We start from the raw sequence: 24,031 nt of genomic DNA on the forward strand, positions 1-24,031 counted from the left end.
ACTAGATTACACTGATGAGCAGAGCAGAACTAGATTACACTGATGAACAGAGCTGGAACTAGATTACACTGATGAGCAGAGCAGAACTAGATTACACTGATGAGCAGAGCTGGAACTAGATTACACTGATGAGCAGAGCAGAACTAGATTACACTGATGAGCTGAGCTGGAACTAGATTACACTGATGAGCAGAGCAGAACTAGATTACACTGATGAACAGAGCTGGAACTAGATTACACTGATGAGCAGAGCTGGAACTAGATTACACTGATGAGCAGAGCAGAACTAGATTACACTGATGAGCAGAGCTGGAACTAGATTACACTGATGAGCAGAGCAGAACTAGATTACACTGATGAGCAGAGCTGGAACTAGATTACACTGATGAGCAGAGCAGAACTAGATTACACTGATGAGCAGAGCTGGAACTAGATTACACTGATGAGCAGAGCAGAACTAGATTACACTGATGAGCAGAGCTGGAACTAGATTACACTGATGAGCAGAGCAGAACTAGATTACACTGATGAGCAGAGCTGGAACTAGATTACACTGATGAGCAGAGCAGAACTAGATTACACTGATGAGCAGAGCTGGAAGTAGATTACACTGATGAGCAGAGCAGAACTAGATTACACTGATGAGCAGAGCTGGAAGTAGATTACACTGATGAGCAGAGCTGGAACTAGATTACACTGATGAGCAGAGCAGAACTAGATTACACTGATGAGCAGAGCTGGAACTAGATTACACTGATGAGCAGAGCAGAACTAGATTACACTGATGAGCAGAGCTGGAACTAGATTACACTGATGAGCAGAGCTGGATTACACTGATGAGCAATGTTGTAACAAAGGGGAAAGAAAAAAAGGGTCAATAAAGGTTTGACAGCTTCCGATTCTCTGGACTGGGCTGCCTCCATCCTCTGAAGGAGTAGTTTTACCCGCAGCTTAGATCCCCTTCCAGCCAGGACAAATGCAGTCTTTATGTTCCAAACCGGGCAAGAGCAGCGGAAAACGTCAAAAAGGTGAAACGCCAGGGAACCGTATGTCACTGCTCTTTATCTGTCGTCATTTAACATCCGTCTCTCAGCAATAATTAATATAGTTTACACATTATTTATTTTCATTTATATTCTGCCTTTTTCAGGCACTTTCAAAGTGGATTGCGTTCAGATGCTGTAGATATTTCCCTGTCCCCAGAAGGCTCACGATCTAAGGCCTAGATGCATTAAGCCGCAATTTTTATTTTTTTTTTTGCAGGAGGGGGTCCCACTATCGTATTGGTAGGGTGGCACCAAGTGTAAAACAAGAAAAAGATTTAACTTCATGCTTTGCATGGATTAGCATTTTTTAATGCATGCAAATCGCATGCAAACCATCTAGTTGTAAAAGGGGAGAGAATCTGGGCAGGGCCATGCAAAATGTCGCATATATCACACAACATTGCCGTGATAGTGGTCTGCCATATGATAAACAGTGTATATCGCGTAATAATTGCTGTTTAACATGCGTTAGAGCCCTACCGTGGCTTAATGCATCTCCCATAAATTTGTACCTGAGGCAATGGAGACCAAAGTGACTTGCCTAAGGTTACAAGTGGCAGAAGTGGGATATGAACCCTGGCTTCCCTGGTTTGCAACCATACGACACGCAGTGTTTGAATAACATACAATAACATTTATTTATAAATAAATACCATAGTAAATGATATCAAGAAAAGACCAAATGACTCCTCCAGTCTGCCCATACTGCTAAGGATACATCCCAGCTGCCAGCTACAAAGTGGTGGTCACCTATAAGATTTCTCCTTATCCAGGATGGTGTTTCATTTGTCTTAATAACCAAAAACAGAGGTAAAACAAATTACATAAAAAATCCTTACAAATAATTGTTATTACAAAAATGTTTAAGGCTATACAAAAACTTAAAAAGCCATGAACTAGTCATGGTACACATACCTCAAATATCAAATTCTATGAGTTAACAATTCACACATATATGTGTTCACAAGGTGCACAATATTTTTTTTATTTTTTATTTTTTTTATTTATAATTTGAGTTTATCAATGTTTACATTAATAAAAACACAGGAAACACAAAATCGCAACATCCATATATTACAAGAAGATATAAATCAAAAATCAACTAATCCTGTTACAATTCTTATTAGTCCTCAATTGGGGAGTGCTATAACAGGTAAATTTAAATTAAACATATTCATTTCCAAGGGAGAAATCTTCTACTACTTATTTGTCTTATCCACAAGGTGCACAATATTACCTGTATCTTTGTCCAAAGGTACATCAAATAACTTAATCACACATAATATCATTCATCCATCCATCAGTAATCATATCAACACGCTCATATACATCATAAAACAGGCCTCATATAAAATCACCACGGTATACCAATCACCCAAACAGTTTTTCAAAATTTTCCCCATTTGTACTCCACCATCATGGGTTAGATGAGCATACAAAAGTCCCACTTAGTTGCTTCAGCACCCACCTTTCCCACGCCTATCTACTAGAGATGAGCATCGTTTTTTGTGTTTGTGTCGTTCTTCGTTTTTCGGCTGCCATGGAAAATGTCGGGTTTTTTCGGTTTGGGTCTTTTTTTTTGCAAAAAATCGATTTTTAGTTAGTGCGCATTAACTCCCCGTTAGTGCGCGCTAACTCCCCGTTAGCGCGCACTAACAAAAACTAACAAAAAGTAACAAAATCTAATGGTTTTTGTTAGTGCGCGCTAACTCCCCGTTAGGGCGCACTAACAAAAACCGTTAGATTTTGTTACTTTTTGTTAGTTTTTGTTAGTGCGCCCTAACGGGGAGTTAGCGCTCACTAACGGGGAGTTAGCGCGCACTGACTCCCGTTAGTGCGCACTAATTGGAAAAACAAATTTTTGCAAAAAAACGGGAAAATCCCGATCTTTTTCGGGTTCCCTGAAACATGCCGAATTGGACAATTTCGTTGAAATTTTCCAGTTCAGCAAAAACGAATGCACATCTCTACTATCTACAGGAATGCAAAATATTGATAATCCAAGAATGGCTGAGAACTAATAAATATCAAAATACAATAAATCCAGCACAAAGAAAAGGAAATGTTTGTTGAAGCTCTGGAGAAACCTCCTATAGTGCCACTAGGGGCTAACGGCTTGTAGGTACAGCTCTAGAAGGCGCTAGGGCTTTTTAATCATTGGTAACCCAGAGAGATGATTCTTTCATAAAAGCTATCATTGGCTTAGGAGAAAAGGGTCCACTTAGGACATTATATGTTACATTACCAGTCTACAATCTGCTCATGCCGGGCTTTGTGCACAGAATATCTTATGCTGTCTGTATAAGGTCCAACACTGCAATGTTTCGGACGCAGGAGGGTTACACCGCACACCATGTTTGAAGTCTTCAGTCTTACCGACGTATTGACCAGTCTGCATCATACCAAGTCTTCACCAGTCAAAATCACCGGCACCCAGCACATCTTCTTTCCCCTTTTCTTTGTGCTGGATTTAACTACAGGAATGTACATAAAACATTTTCAATTTGGCATGTCCATTCAGTTAGCCTTTTTTGGCGTATTTTTCTTTATTTCATTTAGTTTGGAAGTTTATGCATATAAGATGGCATTTATGTGCATAATGTAAAGGTCAGATTCATCTCCATCCTGTGAGTGCCACTGTGCTTTATTTGTCCATTCCAAGCCTCTTGCTTCCCCGTGGTGCCATCTTGCTTCATACATAGACATAAAAACATAAGGCTTGCCATTACGGGTCAGACCAAGGGTCCAACAAGCCCAGTATCCTGTTTCCAACAATGGCCAAGCCAGGTCACAAGAACCTAACAGGATCCCAAGGGATAGGCAGGTTCCAAGCTTCTCATCCCAAGAATAAGCAGTGGATATCTGCAGCTCCACCTTAATAATGGTTTATGGACTTTTCCTGCAGGAACTTGTCCAAACCATTTTTGAATGTACTTATAAATGTATTTATACTCGGGCACTCTCATCAGTCAGTTACCAGAGCTTGGTCCTGCCTTCCGGTCCTAGTACTCTAGTACTGTTGCTGTAACCAGAACACTTCTTCATCTCTGGCTCCTACCTGTTTTCCTTCCTGGATTCCCGGTGTGCTCCAGTTCCTCGCTCTAATTCAAAGCCTCATACTCCTTGCTGGCATCGGGGGCTTCCCCTCAACCTGAGGGGAAGGTGGTCAGCATAGGTGGAAGGTGCCCAGCTTTCTTGCTTTCGCTGTCTTCGCCTCTCCAGAGCTTAGGCTGCTCATTCCTGGGGCAACCCACAGACAACAACTATCACACCTAAAATCAAATTTTATGGACATGAAAAATATACATGCATAAACTTCTGAAATGAACGTACATCTGGCCTCCTAGGTCCACTGTTTAATCTGCCAGATAGACCCAGCAGGCTAGAACATTATAGCCTACAACATCATTAGAACATCCCTGGAGTCCACAGAAAGCCCCTAATTTAATAATCATTTTAGCTTTAAAGAACATACATAATGCTAAGGTTTGGTTAGATTTAAAAATGTTATGTCTAAGACAGATTGAAAGGTGACGTGTAATTCCTTCTGCTCATTGTAATTTCTAATAGGACTTCTTGTCTTGTTTTTGTGCTTCATGTTTTCTAACGTTATGTCTGTCTGGTTTTGCTTTAGTTGGAAAGCCCATAAACGTTGAGCAGAATGACCACCCTTCGCAGGGGGAAGTTGATCGCCTGCATAAGCTTTACATCGAGGAGTTATGCAATCTCTTTGAGGCTCACAAAACCAGATACAACATCCCGGCGGACAGGCACCTGGAGTTCGTATAAGGCGCGGCGTGCCGTCTGCATGCCGCTGATCACTGTTGGGTCTTCTCCTCCTCCACCACAGCCATCATTCTGCGAGACGTTTCAGTTTCACTCCAGATTTCACATTTTTTAATCTCGTTTTATCAAAGCCATGTGAAAACACTCTGGGTATGTCCAGCTGGCATGGTGAGACCTCAGCCTGAGGCTCCACTGCTAATTGCAGCTCCCTGGGGTCCTCGCTGAAACCCTTTCACTTGAGAAGATTTTATAGCAGCATGGAATGGAAGGTTAAAATAAGTATGTATTTGAACACAGCTCTTTGAAATTTACCTCACCGGGAAAATGTCTTCCAGAAGGTAACAGTTTGGGTATGCATGACTCAATGTCACACTTTCTCCTTCCATGGAAAGGCATATTTTGGTATTTTAAGCAACCAACAAATAAAAATGCTTCTTGTAACTCATATTTTCCTCCTCTTTAACCTCCCCAGCGAATGCACGTTTTTCTGGGGTATGAATGTGTGGGGAAAGGATGGAACAGATCCTGTAACCAAAGTCTGGAAGGTAAACACCCGTAGTAGAGAATAAACCCCAAATGCCCCACCCCGCCACTGGGGGCACTGTTGGGTTCCTCGAGCAGCATCAAAACCTAATGAAGAAATGATTTTTATCTGGACTCTGTTTTTAAATTTTCTAAAGGTACAGCCCAGATACAAACCTCAGGTCATGCCGGAGCATCAGGCATGTATTAGGTTTTGAATTGTCCAGTGCAGGCTGGTCAACTTTGTTTTTCTGCATGTGTAAAGGTCAATAAGCTGATTATAATTTGTTTCTGGATCTGACTCTTAGCATTTCTTCAATGGATGTAAAATGCTAAAAGGACAAGGGGCCCTGACGTTTCCACACTTTTTTTTTTTTTTGGTGTGTTGCAATAATCTACAAGAGCTTTAGTAGGGTCACTGTCCCGTTTGTGTCTGCTGGAATAAATCCTTCGTATAATGTATCAATCCTATGTCTGTGTTTGTGGCATTGTAGCACTTCTGCTTTCCACCAAGGTCCTCCTTACTACTTCTCTCAGATAGTTCCACGGGCCCTGGGGTTTGGTATAAATCTCTGGTACAGCTAATGACGATGTCTGCCCCTTCAGTTAATCTTCAGAACAGCGCCAACGATCACCCCTCACTCCCGACCCAGCAAGAGTACTGGAGAGCGCTGCTCAGGAAGAAAAGTCACAGGTTAGAGTTCACGCTGACCACAAGGAAACGGTAAGCAGTTACTTAGCCTACAGACTGCAAAACTATTTCTGAAGTCTAATGCCCCAAAGTAAATAATGACAAGGTTTAGTAGGGGTGAACTTTCAGTATAATAATACACACTCTCTCCATGACTAGTCGTCATCGGCGCCCACTTTTAGGAGACCTGAACACAGGAAAAAAAAAGAGAGAGAGCGAGCAGGAAAATACTTCCCAGTCCCCAGGGCCCAGTTTCAGAGGTCAGCACTTTCTCTTTCCAGTTTTACCGCTAGGATTTCCAAGTTCATCGAAAGTAAAAGGCTTGGACTTCTACCTTGCAATCAGATGCACGGAGGGTCCTGGACTGCCTTCAAGGGGGCTGTCCTTGGGCAACAAAGCCCACAAGGAAAGGAGCAATACTGGACCCGGTGCTCTACAAACGGAAAGTGTGTTTCTAACGGGGGGGGGGGGGACTCCAGTGATCACCAGACATATAAGAGCAGAAGAGGTCACCCAAAGGTCAGGGTCCCCAACTTTTAAGAGTACCAACTCTTGTTAAGACAGGCAATACCTGGGAACTCTCCTGATGTCACCCGGAGACTCAGGGAATTGGTATCAATTGCCGGGTCTCCAAGGAATCACTAACGTAAGGCCCCCCCGTCAGGTCCCTCTTAAAGTGCAGCCTTGTCGAAAGGATACTGCTCTGTAGAACAGAATTTTTTAGATGAACATCGGAGAGTGAGAAGTGTTTTTTGTTCGAGTTCCTAGTTTTTGCTTATGAATAAATCCTTAGGCCCTACACCTTGTGGCCTCTTTTTCAAGTTTGTTTTTTGGTTTTTTTTCCTTTTTTGAGGAGGAGACAACTGGCTTATTTTGGACTTTCTTTGAAGGAAGTTTATCCACCATTCCTTCCTCCCCCCACCTTTGAACATTGGTAGTGGAGCGATTTCATTTTGTTGTTTCTGTTTCTCTCCCGCTGAGAGTTACACCACCCACCTTACCAAAAGCTGGGAGAGAGCTTGGTCAATCAAACACGGGAAGTAAAAGGAGTTAAGGAAGAGAAGTGAAGTGGCAGCATTTTCGTGCATAATCACTGCAAAGACGTATTATCTGCAGAAAGGTTAACTCTTCAGGTGTAACAGGAGAAAGGAGTTAATCCCAGAACATCCGAGTCACGGTATGGCGAATGGGGAGTTACATCGGGGTTAGCCACCCCACTAGCGCACATCCCAGGAAGGAACCCCAATCAGCGCCGGGGCAGAGTGGGACCTGTTTCAGATTACGTTACCGAAGAACTCCAGAGCCACAGATTTTTCACAATTATCTCTGTTTTCTGGGGACGTTACAAAAGGAAAGAGAACTGCGAGAGGTATCAAGTTTCACGCTGAAAGAAGCCGTTCAGTAAAGTCTTGTTGGAAGATAAGTCGGTTTGCGTCGTGATTGTTAACCGGCGGCTATCGATGCTTAAAGAGTGAGATCTCAGGCGCAGACATGAAGACGGCAGCGCAAACGCTCGTCCTGTGCAAACTGGACTGCTCTCTACGGCAATGGTTCATATTTGGGGAAGCCAAAGGCCATTGGCCAGAGTACTTGCAGGTGGTCCAGAATGTGGCGGCTAGGATGATAACGGGTGCTAGATGTCATGAGCTAGTTCCCCAAAACTGAAGGAACTTCATTAGCTGCCTATTCAGGAAAGAACTCAATTCAAAATGTTAACCTTGATTCCCGAGGCTATTTATAGTAAAGACTTCTGTCTTGCTGACTTGGTTGAATCTTACATTACGATGTCTTCATTCCACTAATGAAAAACCACTGGCCATGCCATCCTATAAGAATTATAGATTACAAGAGACAACAAACAGAGCCTTTTCTACAGCTGGTCTTGCCCTGGGTAACTCTCTAGAGAATGAGCTGAGAGATGAAGCTGACTGTGCTTCAGAAAGAAAAGTAAAGGCAAAGCTCTGTAGGAAAGCCTGTAGGTAATGTAATGTTTAAACCTTGAACCGTTTATCTCTGTAATCATTGTATACCTTTTTCTGTGTTATAATGCACTGTTCCAAGCTTTTAAGTATTTGTTGGTTTGCTTTAATGAGTGTAACTATCTGCAGTGATCAGCGATTGCTGGAATTTGCGACATATAAGATAAATAAATAAATAAATACCAGAGGGAGGAGAATATGACGGCGGAGTTTATATCAGATGATTTCAAGGTATTGAAAGAGCATGAAAAGGCTATAGTCAGAGCTAGAGGAATGCTAGGGTGCATTGGGAAAGGCATAAACAGTAGGGGGAAAAAAGGGGGTTATCATGCTTCTATAGAGATCATTAGTGAGACCTGATTTGGAGTATTGTGTCTAATTCTGAAGGCAATGCCTCTGAAAATATATAGACCAATGGAGATAGCCTGAGAAGAGCTACCAAAATGGTACAATGTCTGCATCAAAGGTCCTATGAGTTGAGACTTAAGAGTATAGATATAGATATACTGTAGAGGAGAAGAAAGAGAAGAGGCATATAGACTTTCAAAGGTATAAAAAATATACAAAACAACAAACATTTTTCCTTGGAAAGCAATTTATAGTATGAGAGGTCTGGTCCCACAAAAATGTGATCAGATCACACCTCATCCATTGCCAGTTTCAATGATTGCTTAGGCAATAGTCCAATAGTTTAGCAACCACAAGCTCAAATTAAACCCGACCAAATTGGAACTCCTCTGGCTCAGTCATCAAGGTTACCCCCTTCTATCCTTACCTTCCTTGGCAGTTCACGCCTTGCAACCTAAGAAGTCAGCACGAAATCTAGGGGTTCAACTTGATCAGAACTTCATGATGGAAATTCATATCTCTAAGGTGGTATCTTTATGTATCTGTCCCAGATCTCCCAACTGTGAAATTATCATGCATTAATCGAGCTGGGGATCGAGCACAACCGGAGCTCCGGTGACCAGACCTTGACACTGGCTCCACACCAAAGTGGTAAGGCACTAATGAGACCAGATAAGAGGATGCACTCCCTCCCTCGGGAGAATGGAAGAAGACGCCTGTGCCCGCTGGCATGAGCATGCCAACCAACCACCTTTCAACCCACCCTCCACCACCACTGAGAGCAGAAGAACTCAGAAGCAATGTTGGAGGCCCCTTCATGTGTGCCTGAAGTGCTAGCCTAGGCATAGATTGCAGCTCAATGCAGAAGCTGTGGCCTGCACCTGAGCATGATGTCAGGATCTTGGCCTAAGCCCTGGCCCGATGCTGAGGCCTCGGCCGAGATATGAGCAAAGGCCCAGGAAATTTCTCACCCTTGACTTACCTTCTCCATCAGGAATCCTACGCAACATCCAGGCCCAGGCCCATCGCCTAGGCCTTAGCCTATGTTGGGGCCCGGCTCTGATGCCTGAGCCTCAACCTAAACCCAGGCCTAATGCCAAAGCCAGTCCAGAGGCTAGGTCCTAATGCCTGGGCCTCAACACCAGGGTACAGCCCAGAGTCCAGATCCTGACACCTGAGACTCGATCCAGGTCCTGGTCGGCCACTGGAGCCCAGGCTTCATAGGTTCTCTTTGTCTTCTTTCTTCAGTCCTCTTTCTTCAAATGATGGCATCTCTGGGGATGAGCTGGAGTTAATTTACTCCAGCTCATCCTCCTCAGCAGAGGGTGCCATTTTTTTGTATGACAGTCTACCTTATGGCCGTACAACATAATGGCACCCTCCGCTGAGGAGGATGCGCCAGAATTAATTTATTCTGACGCGTCCCTAGCAGACACCATCATTTGAAGAAAGAAGACAAAGAGAACCTAAGAGGCCAGAGCTCTGGCAGCCAGGCCTGGGCTCTGGGTTGGGCCCTGGCATCGGGACTAGGTCTTCAAGCCTGGGCCTTGCATAGGGCCTAGGCCAAGGTTGTGGCGACCTACCGCGGCCTATTACTACACAAGGCCGAGTCTTCGGCCTGGACTTAGGCCTCATCAGCGGATCCCCCCAGACCACATAAGTGGGGACGGAGGAGGATTCTGGACCCAGCATTTTTTTGGGTGGGAGGGATGGATGGTGGGGATGGGAGGCCTGGGGGGGGAAAGGGCATTTCTTTTTTTTCTGTTTTTGGGAGGTTTTTTTAATGTTTATTTCGGGTGGGGTTTTATGTTTATTTCATTTTTATTTAATGAAATAAACAAATAAACCCTAAACAAAATGAAATTTATGGGAAATTCCCCCCCCAAAAAAGGTAAACAAACTTTTGACTCCTGTACATGCCTTTTAACAATGGTCCCTTTATGCAGTCACCTCAGTTCTCTTGGAAGCTAAGGATATTGTGCTGATGTTTAGGGCTGAAACCAGCACAGCATGCAGATTACCCCGGTGACGTCCTTCACTGTCATCCTCTTGCCATTAGGGATCCTCTGAATTTATCCCATGCTTTTCGGAATTCAATTAGCATTTTTTGGTTTCCATCACCCCATCTGGGAGAGCTTTTCAGGCATCCATGAAAAAATATTTCCTGACATGCATGAGTCTGCCCCCGCGGAGCTTCATATCATGACCTCTAGCTCCTCTGAAAAAAAACCTTGCTCTTATGTAATATTAGCTTTGAGGTAGTTCAATGTCTCCATCTCCCTCTCTCCCCCATCTCTTCTCTCCTCTAGGATAAACATATTTAGGTCTCTCAGTCTCATCTTCTATAGCTTTTGTTGCAGATCAAACACCATTTTTAGCTGTCTTTCTTGAGGCATATGCCAACACTTTTTTTTTTTTTTTTTAAATCTCTAATATAATATATATTTCAAGGATAGGAGTCCACTTTGTGAGATGCACAATGATGTATTTGAGTAACTCTTATATCGACCCAATAAAAGATATCAGAAGAATCTCCTTTGCCCCAGGACCAATATAATAAGGGTGCTCTTTTGTTTTACATTTCATTTTTATTTTTTTGTTTTGGGGTTTTTTTCTTCATTTTTGGCACACAGAACATTTTAGGACTTCCCAAACAAAGCAAAACAAATGAAAGCGCATCCCTATGATACGATCTGCTATGACTCTTCACTTATAAATGCCGCAGAAGGGTTGCGCCTTAGTGCACCATCATCTCCCCAGCTGCTAGAGTACTGGCACCAGCTCTTTAATCGCTTTGCTTTATTTTTTTCTTTTACTTCCTCCTTGACTATTCTTGCTTTGTAAGTACGTTGAGATATGTGTGCTGTGTAGATTAGAGAGACAGATATTGGAGCTTATGCAATAAAGCTTAACATATTTGGTAAAGGGCATTTCATTCATGCATAAAGTTGCATGCTTTGCAATAAGGCCACCTTGTGCACATTAAGAAAATCCCCCAATATGGTAAATATGTATGTGCTAAAATTAGCACTACCCCAGTGTTAATGAGGGAGCATCATATGCAAGGGAGCCTTTAATGTGTGCATGGTAAAGGTTCTCTTCTCAAGCTATTTACTGTGAGATCGTTAATGCCACAATTTAATATCTGTCTGGGAGCAGGTGTTACATTTTGTTCATGCGCATTGGCAGCCGAAATGTTCCGTCATGCTTAAGCAGCCCAAAGTGAAGGGGCCGGTTATCCCCACCATCACCCCCCTTAATAAAGAATGTGCCCACACGCCTGCCACCCCCAGCAATGATATTGCTCCTCCACCCTTGCAGTAATGACAGAGCTCCCTCCAAGCGTTACTCAACATTCGCCTCCCACCCACCCCTCCAGAGTGAGCATTTACCATTCTGTAGCGCCAGCTTTCTTCACTGGCAGGAGGGACTGCAGAGCCTTTCCTGCTGGCATGACTGCCAAGTGGTGCTTCACTACGGGTGTCACTGGTCAAAGGTGACGAACAGGCCAGATACTTTCTTGACATCCGTCTGATCTAAGATTGCAGTACAATTGTTATATTTTGCGGCTTGCGGGAGCTCCTCCACCCCCAAACGCCGCAAGCCCAGCCAACATTCATCACTATCAGATCCCTGCCAACACCTGCCTAAGGCGCGCACGCACGCATGTGCACGCATAATACAGGCGCCTTGGCAGGAACCTAGAGGAGTCGCACTCCAATGAGGTCATCCACTTCAGGATGCACTTCAGCACTGCACGCCTTGCCTCAGCAGCAGCCTCCTGATGTGCCTTGCTCATCAGTGCCTGTTGCCTTTGTTTCTACATTCCAGTCTTGTTCCTGTCTCCTGCATTATTCTTGAATCCTTGCACGGGCCCCAGCCTCCTCATCTTACCTAGCCTGTTTTCGTTGCCTTCGTTCTGTCCTATCTTGTCTTGTTTTCCCTAGGCCTATTTCCTGGATTCTGACCTCGACTCTGGACTTTGACTGGTCTTGGTTTGCTGCCTGGACTGGACCTTTGCCTTGGACCTGACCTCTGGCTTGTCTTCTCGCATCGCTGTCAGCTGCCCGCCCTGACCTTCACCTGACCTTGGACTCTCGTTCTCCAGATCACCTAGAAATCCACCTAAAGCCCTGCCAGCAACCAGAACCCAATAGCTTAACATGGGTCCCGCCACAAAGCACATCCGCCAGCTGTCGGTGTAGGCCTAACGGGCTCACTTGTTAGGTTATTCTAACCACACCACAGCATAAAGGATCCACTAACACCAAGGGCATAACAACAGTGCTACAGCTGCCTATAATGCATGAAGTTTCCTACCCGGATCCACTTAGCAAACAGATGTGATCTGATTCCAGATGCATTTAAAAATACCAAAATGGCTCACATTACAAATACAAAAATTAGTTCAGTTTAACATAAATCTTAAACAACTCACTTTAAAAATACAAGGGAGAGAGAGCCAAGGCAAGTTAACCAAATATAAGCTAGCCTGAAAAGATACATGAACACGTGCATTCTTCTTCTACAGTCATGATGCCTTTCAAGCTTGCTAAGTTTAAGACCTGCCATGAGCAAGAGCCTAGCCTTTCCCTCATTCAGGCAGTGGAACATTTCTTTACAAAGTGGGTTTTGTTTTGCGTGGTGAATTAACCGAGAGCTGACAAAATGGCCGCCAGAGGCCAGGTCTCCCGCCACATTTCTCCTCTTCTTCTCGTTGGATCTCTCGCATCTGCAAACTGAACACTTCAGAAGCTGCACCTGGCTAGTGGTCAGGGGACGAGGAAAAAGGGAAGAAGGAAATGGCCAGACTGTTTAATTTCTCCACAAATAAGAGACACTGCTGTTTCAAATCACTGACTAAAGGGAATATCACGCCAGGCACTCCAAAAAGAAATACATTGATGAAGGTACCGGTTAGGCAAGGTTGGATGTTGTAAGTTTGGAAGACACTAAACAAATGGATTATTTTCTCCTTGGAATGCTTGGCTTGACTTCTCTTTTTTTTTTTTTTATAGACCTTGAATAGTCCTTTGGCTTCCTTCTGTAAAGTGTCAGGGGCAGGTGCTCATGCAATACCTTGCATATGGGTTCTGGAAGCTCCAAGTTTACTTCTAGATTTATTTTTTTTATTTTATTTTTTTAAATCATTGAATTAAACAGAAATTTTTAAGTTGGAATCGGTGACTTTTTTTTTTTTTATAGACCCTGTCTAAAAAAAAATAGTTGAACAGGCTTCTTGATTTTACCCTTGCAGTGTGATCAAGATGCATTTACTTGACAAAGCAAGAGTAAATTTTAAGAGCCTAGAGCTTGAAGAGCTACTGATTGATGAGGTTGTCACTATTTCAGCCCCACCAGGCTCGCCTTCTATCCTGATTTGCAATCTGCTGCCTTCCCTGGGGAGATGCTGACTCACCAGCTGGTCTGTAATTCATGCTCTGAGATACAAAGGGTAAAGAAAGCTATTTATAGCCAGAACTCATACTGTAATTCATGAAGAAATGAAGCCAAATCCCTATTTTGAAATTTTGGCTCCAAGAGGCATCCCTGGCAGTCTCTGAAGGACAGAAGCTTGGCGAGACAACAGCAGTTGATTTTGATGACTAGATCTACCCACTTTGGGCTAATTGTCCCATTGCTGCCATTCCTGTTCACTGTGCCCTATTTCATTGACATCTCTGCTCTGCACTGAAACAACTTGGTTTTCTTCTAATAAAAAGTACCTTTCTCCTACTCGGTGTCATTTCAGTTATTGGGAGGGTCACTGGAGAACAATTGCTTGACTGGCCAGGTGGTTTCAGGTGGCTCTACCATGCAGAAAATCCCCTGATTATATCCCTGAGTTGGGTCTTTCAGGCCTCATGGTAGGAGATACTGTGGAGACAGCATCCAAGACCCTTCCCCCAGGGGGAAGGGCATCACGGTCATTGCTCAAGGATACAAGATACAATGTGGGTTTATCAAACGTTTCACACGCAGATGCAGATCTTGAGAAGAATGCATGACCATAGGATTCAGGCTGTTTATGTAGATATAAGGTTGCTACCTGTCTAGTCCCTCCTGACGCAGCCTCCCTGGCGAAACACAGTTCCATGTCAGGGAACTGTCCAAACTGTTGTCTGTTTGGAGCCTTGGAATAAGATAACAATGAACTGATTTACACGGCTTTGTAAACTTCTGAAGCAGCTTGGATCCTATGGTTACACATTGCTCAAGGGTGACACTTAGTGGTCAGATTCAGGGCCCGTGATTGTAGGGTTCTGGAGAGAGCTTTGGTGCAAGACCCTCTGGCCAAGAACTGACACTGCAATGGTCCCACTTGGTATGCTGGGGGAGGAGATTATAAAATAGAGGGAAAAATTCCTGAGTAGTGTAAATGGAGGTCCATGATTCCAGGATCCCAGAACTGGTTCCAACTGAGCTGGAGGCCCAGGAGTAGACTTCCAGAAGAGAGTGATAATTATTCCAGCTGCATGCAGATAATGAGAAGCCACTTCCCCTTTTCCTGACAAACACAGGAGGAGCAGACTGATGAAAATTCTTCTGAAAGATAGCCTCATTTTCCCCTGGACTTCTGTCCAAAAGGATTGGGCAATCGAGCAAGATCACCACATATGATGATAGGAGGCAACCTATTCCACAGCCTCTCCAGCATAAAGGATTAGAGTTGCTAAATTTAGAAAAGCATAGTGGGCATCTATACGTTCTGTGTAACCATTTATACATCAGCTCCCTGTTTTTGTTAGAAAGTGAAAGCTTCTGTAAAGAACACTAAATAGCATGCCAATCTTCTTTTTTTAAGTCCAGAGATAAATATGTGCTCCACTGATCAGTCAACATATGGACTATATGGATAGCCTGCGACCCAAACAATACATTTGGGAAATAAACTTAGTAGAAACATTTTTCATCAGAATCTTCTGTGTACCATCCCTCTCTCTAAGGTCTGGTAATGCACCTTGGGATCTGAAAATATCTCTGCATGCTCTCCTTCTCCAGCTTGGAGAACCATTGGCCATCTCTCCTTAAGGATATTGATGATCCTAGGTTCCTTCCAATGGAAAGGACCCTCTTCCTTCAGCAATCAGTAATAACAACAAAACATAAAAGGGCTGAGTCCCAATGGATGGGTAACCCTGTTCACTCAGAAGAAAACACAATCCTATTCTTGTTATACTGTGCACAATTCTGGAGACCGCACCTTCAAAAGGATATAACAGGATGAAGTTGGTCCAGAGAGTGGCTATTAAAATGATCAATGGTCTTTGTTCTAAAGCATATGGGGATAGAAACATAGAAACATAGAAATGACGGCAGAAAAAGACCAAATGGGCCATCCAGTCTGCCCAGCAAGCTTTCACACTTTTTTTTCATATTTTTCTGTTACTCTTGTCCCTTTAAATAACATTTTTTGGTTCTATTTCCCTTCCACCCCTGCCATTGATGTAGAGAGCAATGCTGGAGCTGCATCCAAGTGAAGTATCCAGCTAATTTATTTATTTATTTATTTATTTAGAATTTTTATATACCGACATTCTCGATACACATATCAAATCAGGTCGGTTTCCATTGAACAAAAACAGTCGCGGTTAAGGCGTTACATTAAACAGAGTTTCTGAACATAAGGACGTAAATATTAAACAGAGTTTCTATTTATTGGTTTGGGGTAGTAACCACCGTAATAAGCAAGCTACTCCCATGCTTGTTTACCCAGCCTGTGCAACTAAGTCCTTGTTGGTTGTTTGAATACAAATCCTCTTTTCTTCATTTCCCTGCCGTTGAAGCAGTGAGCTGCACTGGATATGTATTCCAAGTGAAGTACCAGGCTTGATTCAGGGTAGTAACCGCTGTAACAAGCAAGCTACACCCATGCTTATTTGTTTTACCCAGACTATGTAATTCAGACCTTGTTGGTAGTTGTCTGAATATAAATCATCTTTTTTAAAGATCTAAACATGTATACCCTAGAGCAGTGGCGTAGCCACGGGTGGGCCTGGGTGGGCAGGTGCCCACCCAACTTAGACCCAGGCCCACCCAACTGGCACCGGAACTGCAAGGCTGTCGCGGGATCCCATCCCCGCGACAGCGAACAAGAGAACCCACGCCTCGCGTGCCATCATGGCACACGTGGAGAAGCGCTGCTGCGGCCGTATGGCCAACCGGTCTTCCTGTTCGGGGGGGAGCGGAAGCGCCGCGCGCAGCTTCCGCTTCCTCCCCCCCAATGCAGGAAGATCAGCTGCCTCTCCTGCTGCCACCCATTCTCCTGCTATCTTATTTATTTATTTATTTATTTAACAACTTTTAATATACCTACGTTCGTGAGGCACATCACGCCGGTTTACAAGTAACTCAGTTAAAGGAGGAAATTACAATGAACAGGGAGCCGGGGGATGGGAGCAGGCCAGAAAGGGGGGGGGGGGGTAAGGGAGACAGGAAGGAGAGAGGGAAAGATAGGTAGCATGAGTGAGAGTATAAAAAACAACCGTTAACATAAGAAATAAAAGGAACTTATTTACAGAAAAAGGAATATTTACATTAGTGACAATTAGCATAGGATTGATTATATCGGACTAAATTGAACAATTTTGTAAAATTGTAGGAAGATAAAAGGGGAAGGGCGGGCAAGGAGAGGCGAAAGGGAAAGCCTTGGGAGGGGGGGAAAAGCCTAAGGAGGGGGGAAACCTAAGGAGGGGGAAAAGCCTAAGGAGGGGGGAAACCAAACGGCCCGCCGAACTTCCTGTTTGGGGGAGCGGAAGCGCCGCACACAGCTTCCGCTTTCTCCCCCAAAGCAGGAAGATCAGCTGCCTCTCCTGCTGCCACCGGCCTCCTGCTATCTTTGGGCGTCGGGCCGTACTGCCCGCCGATCTTCCTGCTTGGGGGGGGGGGGGGAGGGAGGAAGCGGACGTTGTGCGCTGCGCTTCCGCTCCCCCCCCCGACAGGAAGTTCGGCGGGCAGTACGGCCCGACGCCCGAAGATAGCAGGAGGCCGGTGGCAGCAGGAGAGGCAGCTGATCTTCCTGCTCTGGGGGAGAAAGCGGAAGCTGTGCACGTGCTTGAATGTGTATGTGTGGATGAGAATGGGAGTGTGTGTGGGTGAAAACTGGAGCCTGGGTGTGTATGTGGGTGAGAATGGAAGCTTGAATATGTGGGTGAATGGGAGCTCGAATGTGTGTATGTGTGGTTGAGAATGGGAGCCTGGGTTTGTGGGTGGGAGAGAATGGGAGCTTGAATGTGTGTATATATGGGTGAGAATGAGAGCCTGGGTTTGTGTGGGTGGGTGAGAATGGAAGCTTGAATATGTGGATAAGAATGGGTGCTTGAATGTGTGTATGTGTGGGTGAGAATAGTACCTTAAATGTGTATATGTATGGATGAGAATGGGAGCTTGAATATGTGTGGGTGAGACTGGGAGCATGGGTTTGTGGGTGAGAATGGGAGTCTGGGTTTATGTGTGTGGGTGAGAATGGGTGCCTGGATGTGCGTCTGTGTGTGCATAAGAATATAAGCCTGGGGAGGGGTGAGAAAGTGAGAACTTGAATGTGAGCTTGGGGGGGGGGGGGGGGGGAGAGCATATGAGAGTGACAGCTTGAGTGTGTGAGAGGGAGTCTGTGAGAGAAAGCGTGTATGTGTGTGTGTGTGTGTGTGTGTGTGTGGAAGGGAAGAAGACAGTAATAGAAGAAAGACACTGAAAAGGAATTAGGAAATGAGCTATAAGGGAAAAAATGGGAAAAAGAGACCAGGACCAACTGATTAGAAAAATACAAAGATCAGACAACAAAGGTAAAAATATATATCTATATTTTGAGATGTTAGCAATTTAAATATAAGCAACACAACCGCTCTCTCAAAATTTATGGACAGGTAGGAGCCGTGTATAAAATCGTAATAATAAGAAGGCTAAAGTACCACAAATCACCGTGAATTATGTTTGTATCATTAAGTAAACCTCATACTTAGGCGTAGATGTGAATGCTATGCTGCATAATTTGGCATTATTTATCAGTAAAAAAACAACTAGTAGACCTGCATGCCTACAGCCCACCCATGTTAACCTTGTGCCCACCCAAAAAATCAATTCTGGCTACGCCACTGCCCTAGAGGAAAGGCAAGAGAGGGGAGATATGATAGAAACATTCAAATATCTCAAGGGTTTCCATGCACAGGAGGTGAGTCTCTTTCAATGAAAAGGAGGCTCTAGATGAGGGCTCATGAGATGAGGATTAAACAGGGTAGACTGTGGAGGTGGCAGGCTGGAGCCCTCTAGGAAGAGCCATGCTGACTGTGGAGAGTTGGGAAAACAGTGTTATTTCTATACTTCAGGTATTAGTGGGTGGAACACACCTAGTGAAGTCTCATTGACGCAAAAGGAGACCCACTCTTGATAGCCCACTCTGTTTAAACCCCTTACCCAGCAGAGAGTGTCTGCTGGCACAACAAATCCCTAGTTCACTGACCGGGTCTGTAAAATCTGCTCTGATTCTGTCTGGGCTCTGTTGGATCTCACTCCTTGCTTGCCTGGTAAGGAAGCACTCTCCTGCATATTGTTAGACAGGAATCTGTCTCTTTAATTAAAGCTGTTTGTGGACTGGGCCTGTTTCAGCTGTTCCCCGGATCAGACCCTGACAGTGGGTCTACGCAGAGCAGAAGCAGCAGAAGGAGTCCTTCCACCCGCATGGGCCCAAGGAGGAAGTGAGGTCAGCACTTCTTGATGCTCAGTCATCAGCCTCATGTCTCACTACATGCCCAGTGTTTGTATTCACCTGTATACTTCGTTACAATATGCCCATCCAAAAAGAAAAACAATTTTTTGTATAACCCCCCTGGGCTAGCGCTCCATCACAGGTCTCTGAAGGCCACACTTCAAGTTAACTAAAGGGGCTTAAGGGTTAACTTTCCTTCTGATGGTAAGCCATCTGAAAGCCCAAGATTTCCTGCTGGGGAGGAGGCAGAAAGATTACTTCCTAGGCTCTGAGCTTATATAGAAACATAGAAACATAGAAATGACGGCAGAAGAAAACCAAATGGCCCATCCAGTCTGCCCAGCAAGCTTCCCTCATTTCTTCTCCCATACTTATCTGTTTCTCTTAGCTCTTGGTTCTAATTCCCTTCCACCTATCTGTTTCTCTTAGCTCTTGGTTCTAATTCCCTTCCACCCCCGCCATTAATGTAGAGAGCGGTGGAGGAGCTGCATCCAAGTGAAATATCTAGCTTGATTAGTTAGAGGTAGTAGGAGTAGTAACCGCCGCAATAAGCAAGCTACACCCATGCTTATTTGTTTTTACCCAGATTATGTTATACAGCCCTTATTGGTTGTTTATCTTCTCCCCTGCCGTTGAAGCAGGGAGCTATGCTGGATATGCGTGAGGTATCAGTTTTTTTCTTCTCCCCTGCCGTTGAAGCAGAGAGCTATGCTGGATATGCATCGAAAGTGAAGTATCAGGCACATTTGGTTTGGGGTAGTAACCGCCGTGACAAGCCAGCTACTCCCCGCTTTGTGAGTGTGAATCCTTTTTTCTTCTCCCCTGCCGTTGAAGATATGCTGGATATGCGTGAAGTATCAGTTTTTCTTTTCCCCTGCCGTTGAAGCAGAGAGCTATGCTGGAAATTCGTGATGTATCAGTCTTTCTCCGATGCCGTTGAAGTAGAGAGCCATGCTGGATATGCGTCGAGAGTGAAGTATCAGGTACATTTGGTTTGGGGTAGTAACCGCCGTAACAAGCCAGCTACTCCCCGCTTTGTGAGTGCGAACCCTTTTTTCTTCTCCCCTGCCGTTTAAGCAGAGAGCTCTGCTGGATGTGTGAAGTAACAGTTTTTCTTTTCCCCTGCTGTTGAAGCAGAGAACTATGCTGGATATGCATTGAAAGTGAAGTATAAGAATGGAGTGATCAAGCTAGTTGAAAGGCATCAGGAATAGAGGAAGGTGGAGGTAGTAATCTGGATATTTGGTTTGGGGTAGTAACCGCCGTAACAAGCCAGCTACTCCCGTCATTGTGAGTGCAAATCCTTTTTTCCACATGAGCTTTGTTCATTAGTCATTCCAGGACCACAATCTCTTGAATATAGCAGTAATAATCACACTGGAAGCCAATTCGGTCTCCAACTTAATGTTTAGTGATTAATGATGGAAATCGATGAAATCATTCAATTACGAGTTCTAGTTCTTGACAATCCATTTTACAGCATTAGTTCTAAGCTGTCCCATTAATTTACAATGTTTATGAAGTCAATTAATTCTCTTAATCTTGATCTTTTCCAATTAATGGGGTACGTTTTATGGACCTTCCTCCCAGAATTTGGTAGATAGGATGATATTTTCCCAATGTAGATGTTCCACAGTAAATTCCCATTTCTCATATATTAAGTCCTGTAGTTCAGTTATTCTCCTTACTTCCCTATGGGTACCTGGAGGGTATCTCCATACTCCTCTCTTTAACATATTGATGATGTAGATGGGGTTAAACACCTGATGGGGATCACAGATCTTCTCTTTATCCTCCTTCCCCAGGAATGAACCCAGATCCATTCTTCCACCAGGATTTATAAGAGTCTACCTATGCTCTCTGGTTGAGAGACATCACGCCTATTAGCTGAAAAACACTGAAACCCTGAGCCCTCGGGTACTCAGGAAAGCTGTAAAATTAATCTTTGAAAAGGGAACATAAAAGTAGAGTAAGGAAGGATTGAAAGACCTCTTTCTCTAAAACCAAACGGGTTCCAAAAAGACCCAAGGGTCCTTTCTTAATGCAACTAAACAAATCATGAGCGTGCATGGTGACAGTGGAGGTGGTGGAGACAAAAACAGTAATCTGAATTCAAGAAAGCATGGGATAAGCACAGGGGATCTCCGAGGGAGGGATGGGAATTGTAAGGGCTAGATAAATCGGACCAATGGGCAGATTAGGTGGGCCACAAGGCCTTCTGCTGTCATGTTTCTATGTAAATGGGATAACTGAAAATTCCACCTCCTAAAATGGTGGCATGGGTTTAATTCCCTAAGGACTCTCCATATAGTTTCTCATCTAGGGGAGCTAGAAGAAACCACAATACTACTTCTTCTGTTCCCCCTATGACAATGGAGCATTCCTCTTAGTTGGAACCCATAAGGTTCTCAACATTTGTTCAAGTTCTTTTCTCTGTAATTTGTGGGGCTCTGTGGTCTACAAATTTTTAAATAAATAAACAATAAGACCCCTATGCACCTTCTATAAAGAGCGACAGAAGACAGATGTACTTTCCCACATTGAGTGCTTCAATCCCATGGGCCCTAGCTAGTGCAGCAATAAACATAATGCACGAAGGGGTTCATTTTGCATTCGTTTTACCTTTTTACAGTCCTGCAATCAGTTTGTTTTCAACCTTCACTGTACTTAGCTGGCTGCCAGAGGGAACCTAGACAGCTTGGGGCATGTGCCAGGTTATTACTCCAATCTTGCATCTGCTTGGGTAATAATCTATTTCTTCATTTGTCTGAGATTGGCAACGTTATTTATTTATTTTTTTAATATATACTAAGCACGACTTTCTACTGCATGCCCTGCTCCGTTTCAATATTTCTTTTCCATACAATCTGCAAGCTTTGATTGCCTTTATGAGGTCCAACTTTAAAAGTATTTAGAAGGACAAGTCAGAAATGATTTGGCTAGATGGGGATTTGGGCACTTACGCAGCTAAATTCTAGCCAAATAATAAGTTAGCCTGATAGAATTTAGCTGGATAAGATAGGGGCTAACTCTGGTCGGCCCGTAGATCTGGATAAACTTTAAGATAGCCCAGATATATTCAGTGGTGAAGCCACGTCAACGAGTATATGGGCTGAGTTAGCTGGATAAGTTTATAAAGCAAGCAAGCTGCTAAATATGGACCTCGATGTTGTTATATGACAGAGCAAGATAAAGTTTACAAAACTTAAGATGTAAAGCAACCCATTCAGACATCTATGAAATTTTCAAAACAAGAAGTTCAGGCATTCATGTGAAGCTCGACATGAAACGTAAATGTCCAAGAGCACGAAGGGTCTAAAGATGTGGCCTAATTTTCAGTGAGTTAAACCAGGGCTTCCCTACCCTGCCCTGGACACCCACAGGGTATCAAGAATGGATAATGCATGAGATACATTTTGCATAGACTGGATCTCCAATATGTGGAGACCCTAGTTCCAGCCTGGGGTTAGAGATCGTAGGAGAGGGGTGTACGACTTGTAGGAGCCCCTCCCATGAGGCTGCCCGGAATGATCAGCTCCTATATCACAGGGGAGGAGGAGTTTAGGCAGCAGTGTGGCAGCTTACAGTTTCTTTTTAACAGTGGGGGGGACGGGAAAGGTGGAGGGAATCAGACTCAGACAGCAACCAATGAGGACCCTGGATTTTGGGGTCTGGGAAAACAAGTAGGAGTGGGGGTAACTTGCTGATGCGGCTGTTACTACCCTTAACCCATAAGCCCGGTACTTTTGATGCTACCACAAGCTTGCTGGGCAGACTGGATGGACCGCTTGGTCCTTTTCTGCCGCCATTTCTATGTTTCATTTGGAAGGATCCCTGCCTAGATCCGGAATAGAGAGGCACTGCCATCCCAGCTCCTTTACAGGGCTGCAGGGGAGAGTTGAGACTGAGAAAATCTTTTCCCCTTTTCTCTGATTATTGAGAGTTTTTTCCTGTCCACGACCTGTGCCTTACTGGGAGGCTGTTTTCCCTGCCTAGGAGGGCCAAGAGGGTCCTGACTGCCTCTTCGCCGAGATCAAGAGGGGACTGCAGTGACCTCAAGGTGAAGAGAGAGACCAAAAGGTTTTCCACAAGTTTTGAGATTTTTCTGCCTGAGGTCAGGGAAGGAAGTTCCTTTTTTCTGCCGCCCTTCCTTACCCTGCATCTGGAAAGACTTGACAACTGTCTTCCAGAGGAGGCCTTTCCCCCAGGGACGTCATCTACTAAGGAGAGTTTGGAGAGGTGAACTGAAGAACGGAGAGCGACATCTGGAGACTGCCAAAGGACCCAGGATACTGACAGGTTTTGAAGAACAAATGGACCTCAGGTGCTGTGTGGGAAGGGAATCCATCTACATTTAGGACACCCCCAGCCCACCCTTCCTGGAGGGTAAACCAATCTTAGGATCCAGCACTGAAGGACACTTTCACGGAGAGACTTTACATCTGTCCTCCAAGACCGGGGTTAAACCTGGATATACTGGACATCACTTTGTTTATGCAAATTAAATATTTTGCAGTAAACTTTTTATTTATTGATCCGAGGTCTGAAAACCTACCGGGAGCTTTGCCCCGATGGCAATGGAGAAATCTGCCTCTAGATGCAGTTTGGGTGTCTCCTCCAGAGAAGAATCTCTGCCATTAAGTGACTTCCCCCAACCCACAAGCAGAGGAGCTTCATCTTGGGCAGCCAGCAACGTTTCCAGGGTTCCCGAATCTTTGACAGGAAACGAGCTACTGGATCAGCCGGTATCCCTAACAGTGGGGAATCAGTCCTGGGTGGGCTCCCTGCCTTTGGGAACCAGGGAACAACCAAGCTGTATCGAGCCTTTCAGGGTGAGCGTTCTGTGTGGAGAAAGGTACAAGGCATGTTTGGACTGCGTTACCCCCTATGTACCAGTCTATGCCATGAACTCTGTGGAGGAAGAGCAAGAGGCGCAGTTAGGAGAGCCCGCTGACAG

At 44.4% G+C, this 24,031-nt stretch overlaps 1 protein-coding gene across 1 annotated transcript in view; it reads left to right on the forward strand.

Annotated features, from left to right (window-relative positions):
* Positions 1 to 8,368, forward strand: part of LOC115082057 (2-acylglycerol O-acyltransferase 2-A-like) — a 76,026-nt gene extending 67,658 nt beyond the window's left edge. The window contains exon 6 of the mRNA XM_029586320.1: positions 4,681 to 8,368. Coding sequence (XP_029442180.1) covers positions 4,681 to 4,835 — 155 coding nt within the window. The 3' untranslated portion in view covers positions 4,836 to 8,368. The remainder of the gene's footprint in view (positions 1 to 4,680) is intronic.
* Positions 8,369 to 24,031: the final 15,663 nt, after the last annotated feature.

The sequence above is a fragment of the Rhinatrema bivittatum genome, unplaced genomic scaffold (assembly GCF_901001135.1).
Source record: "Rhinatrema bivittatum unplaced genomic scaffold, aRhiBiv1.1, whole genome shotgun sequence".
Taxonomy (NCBI): Eukaryota; Metazoa; Chordata; class Amphibia; order Gymnophiona; family Rhinatrematidae; genus Rhinatrema; species Rhinatrema bivittatum.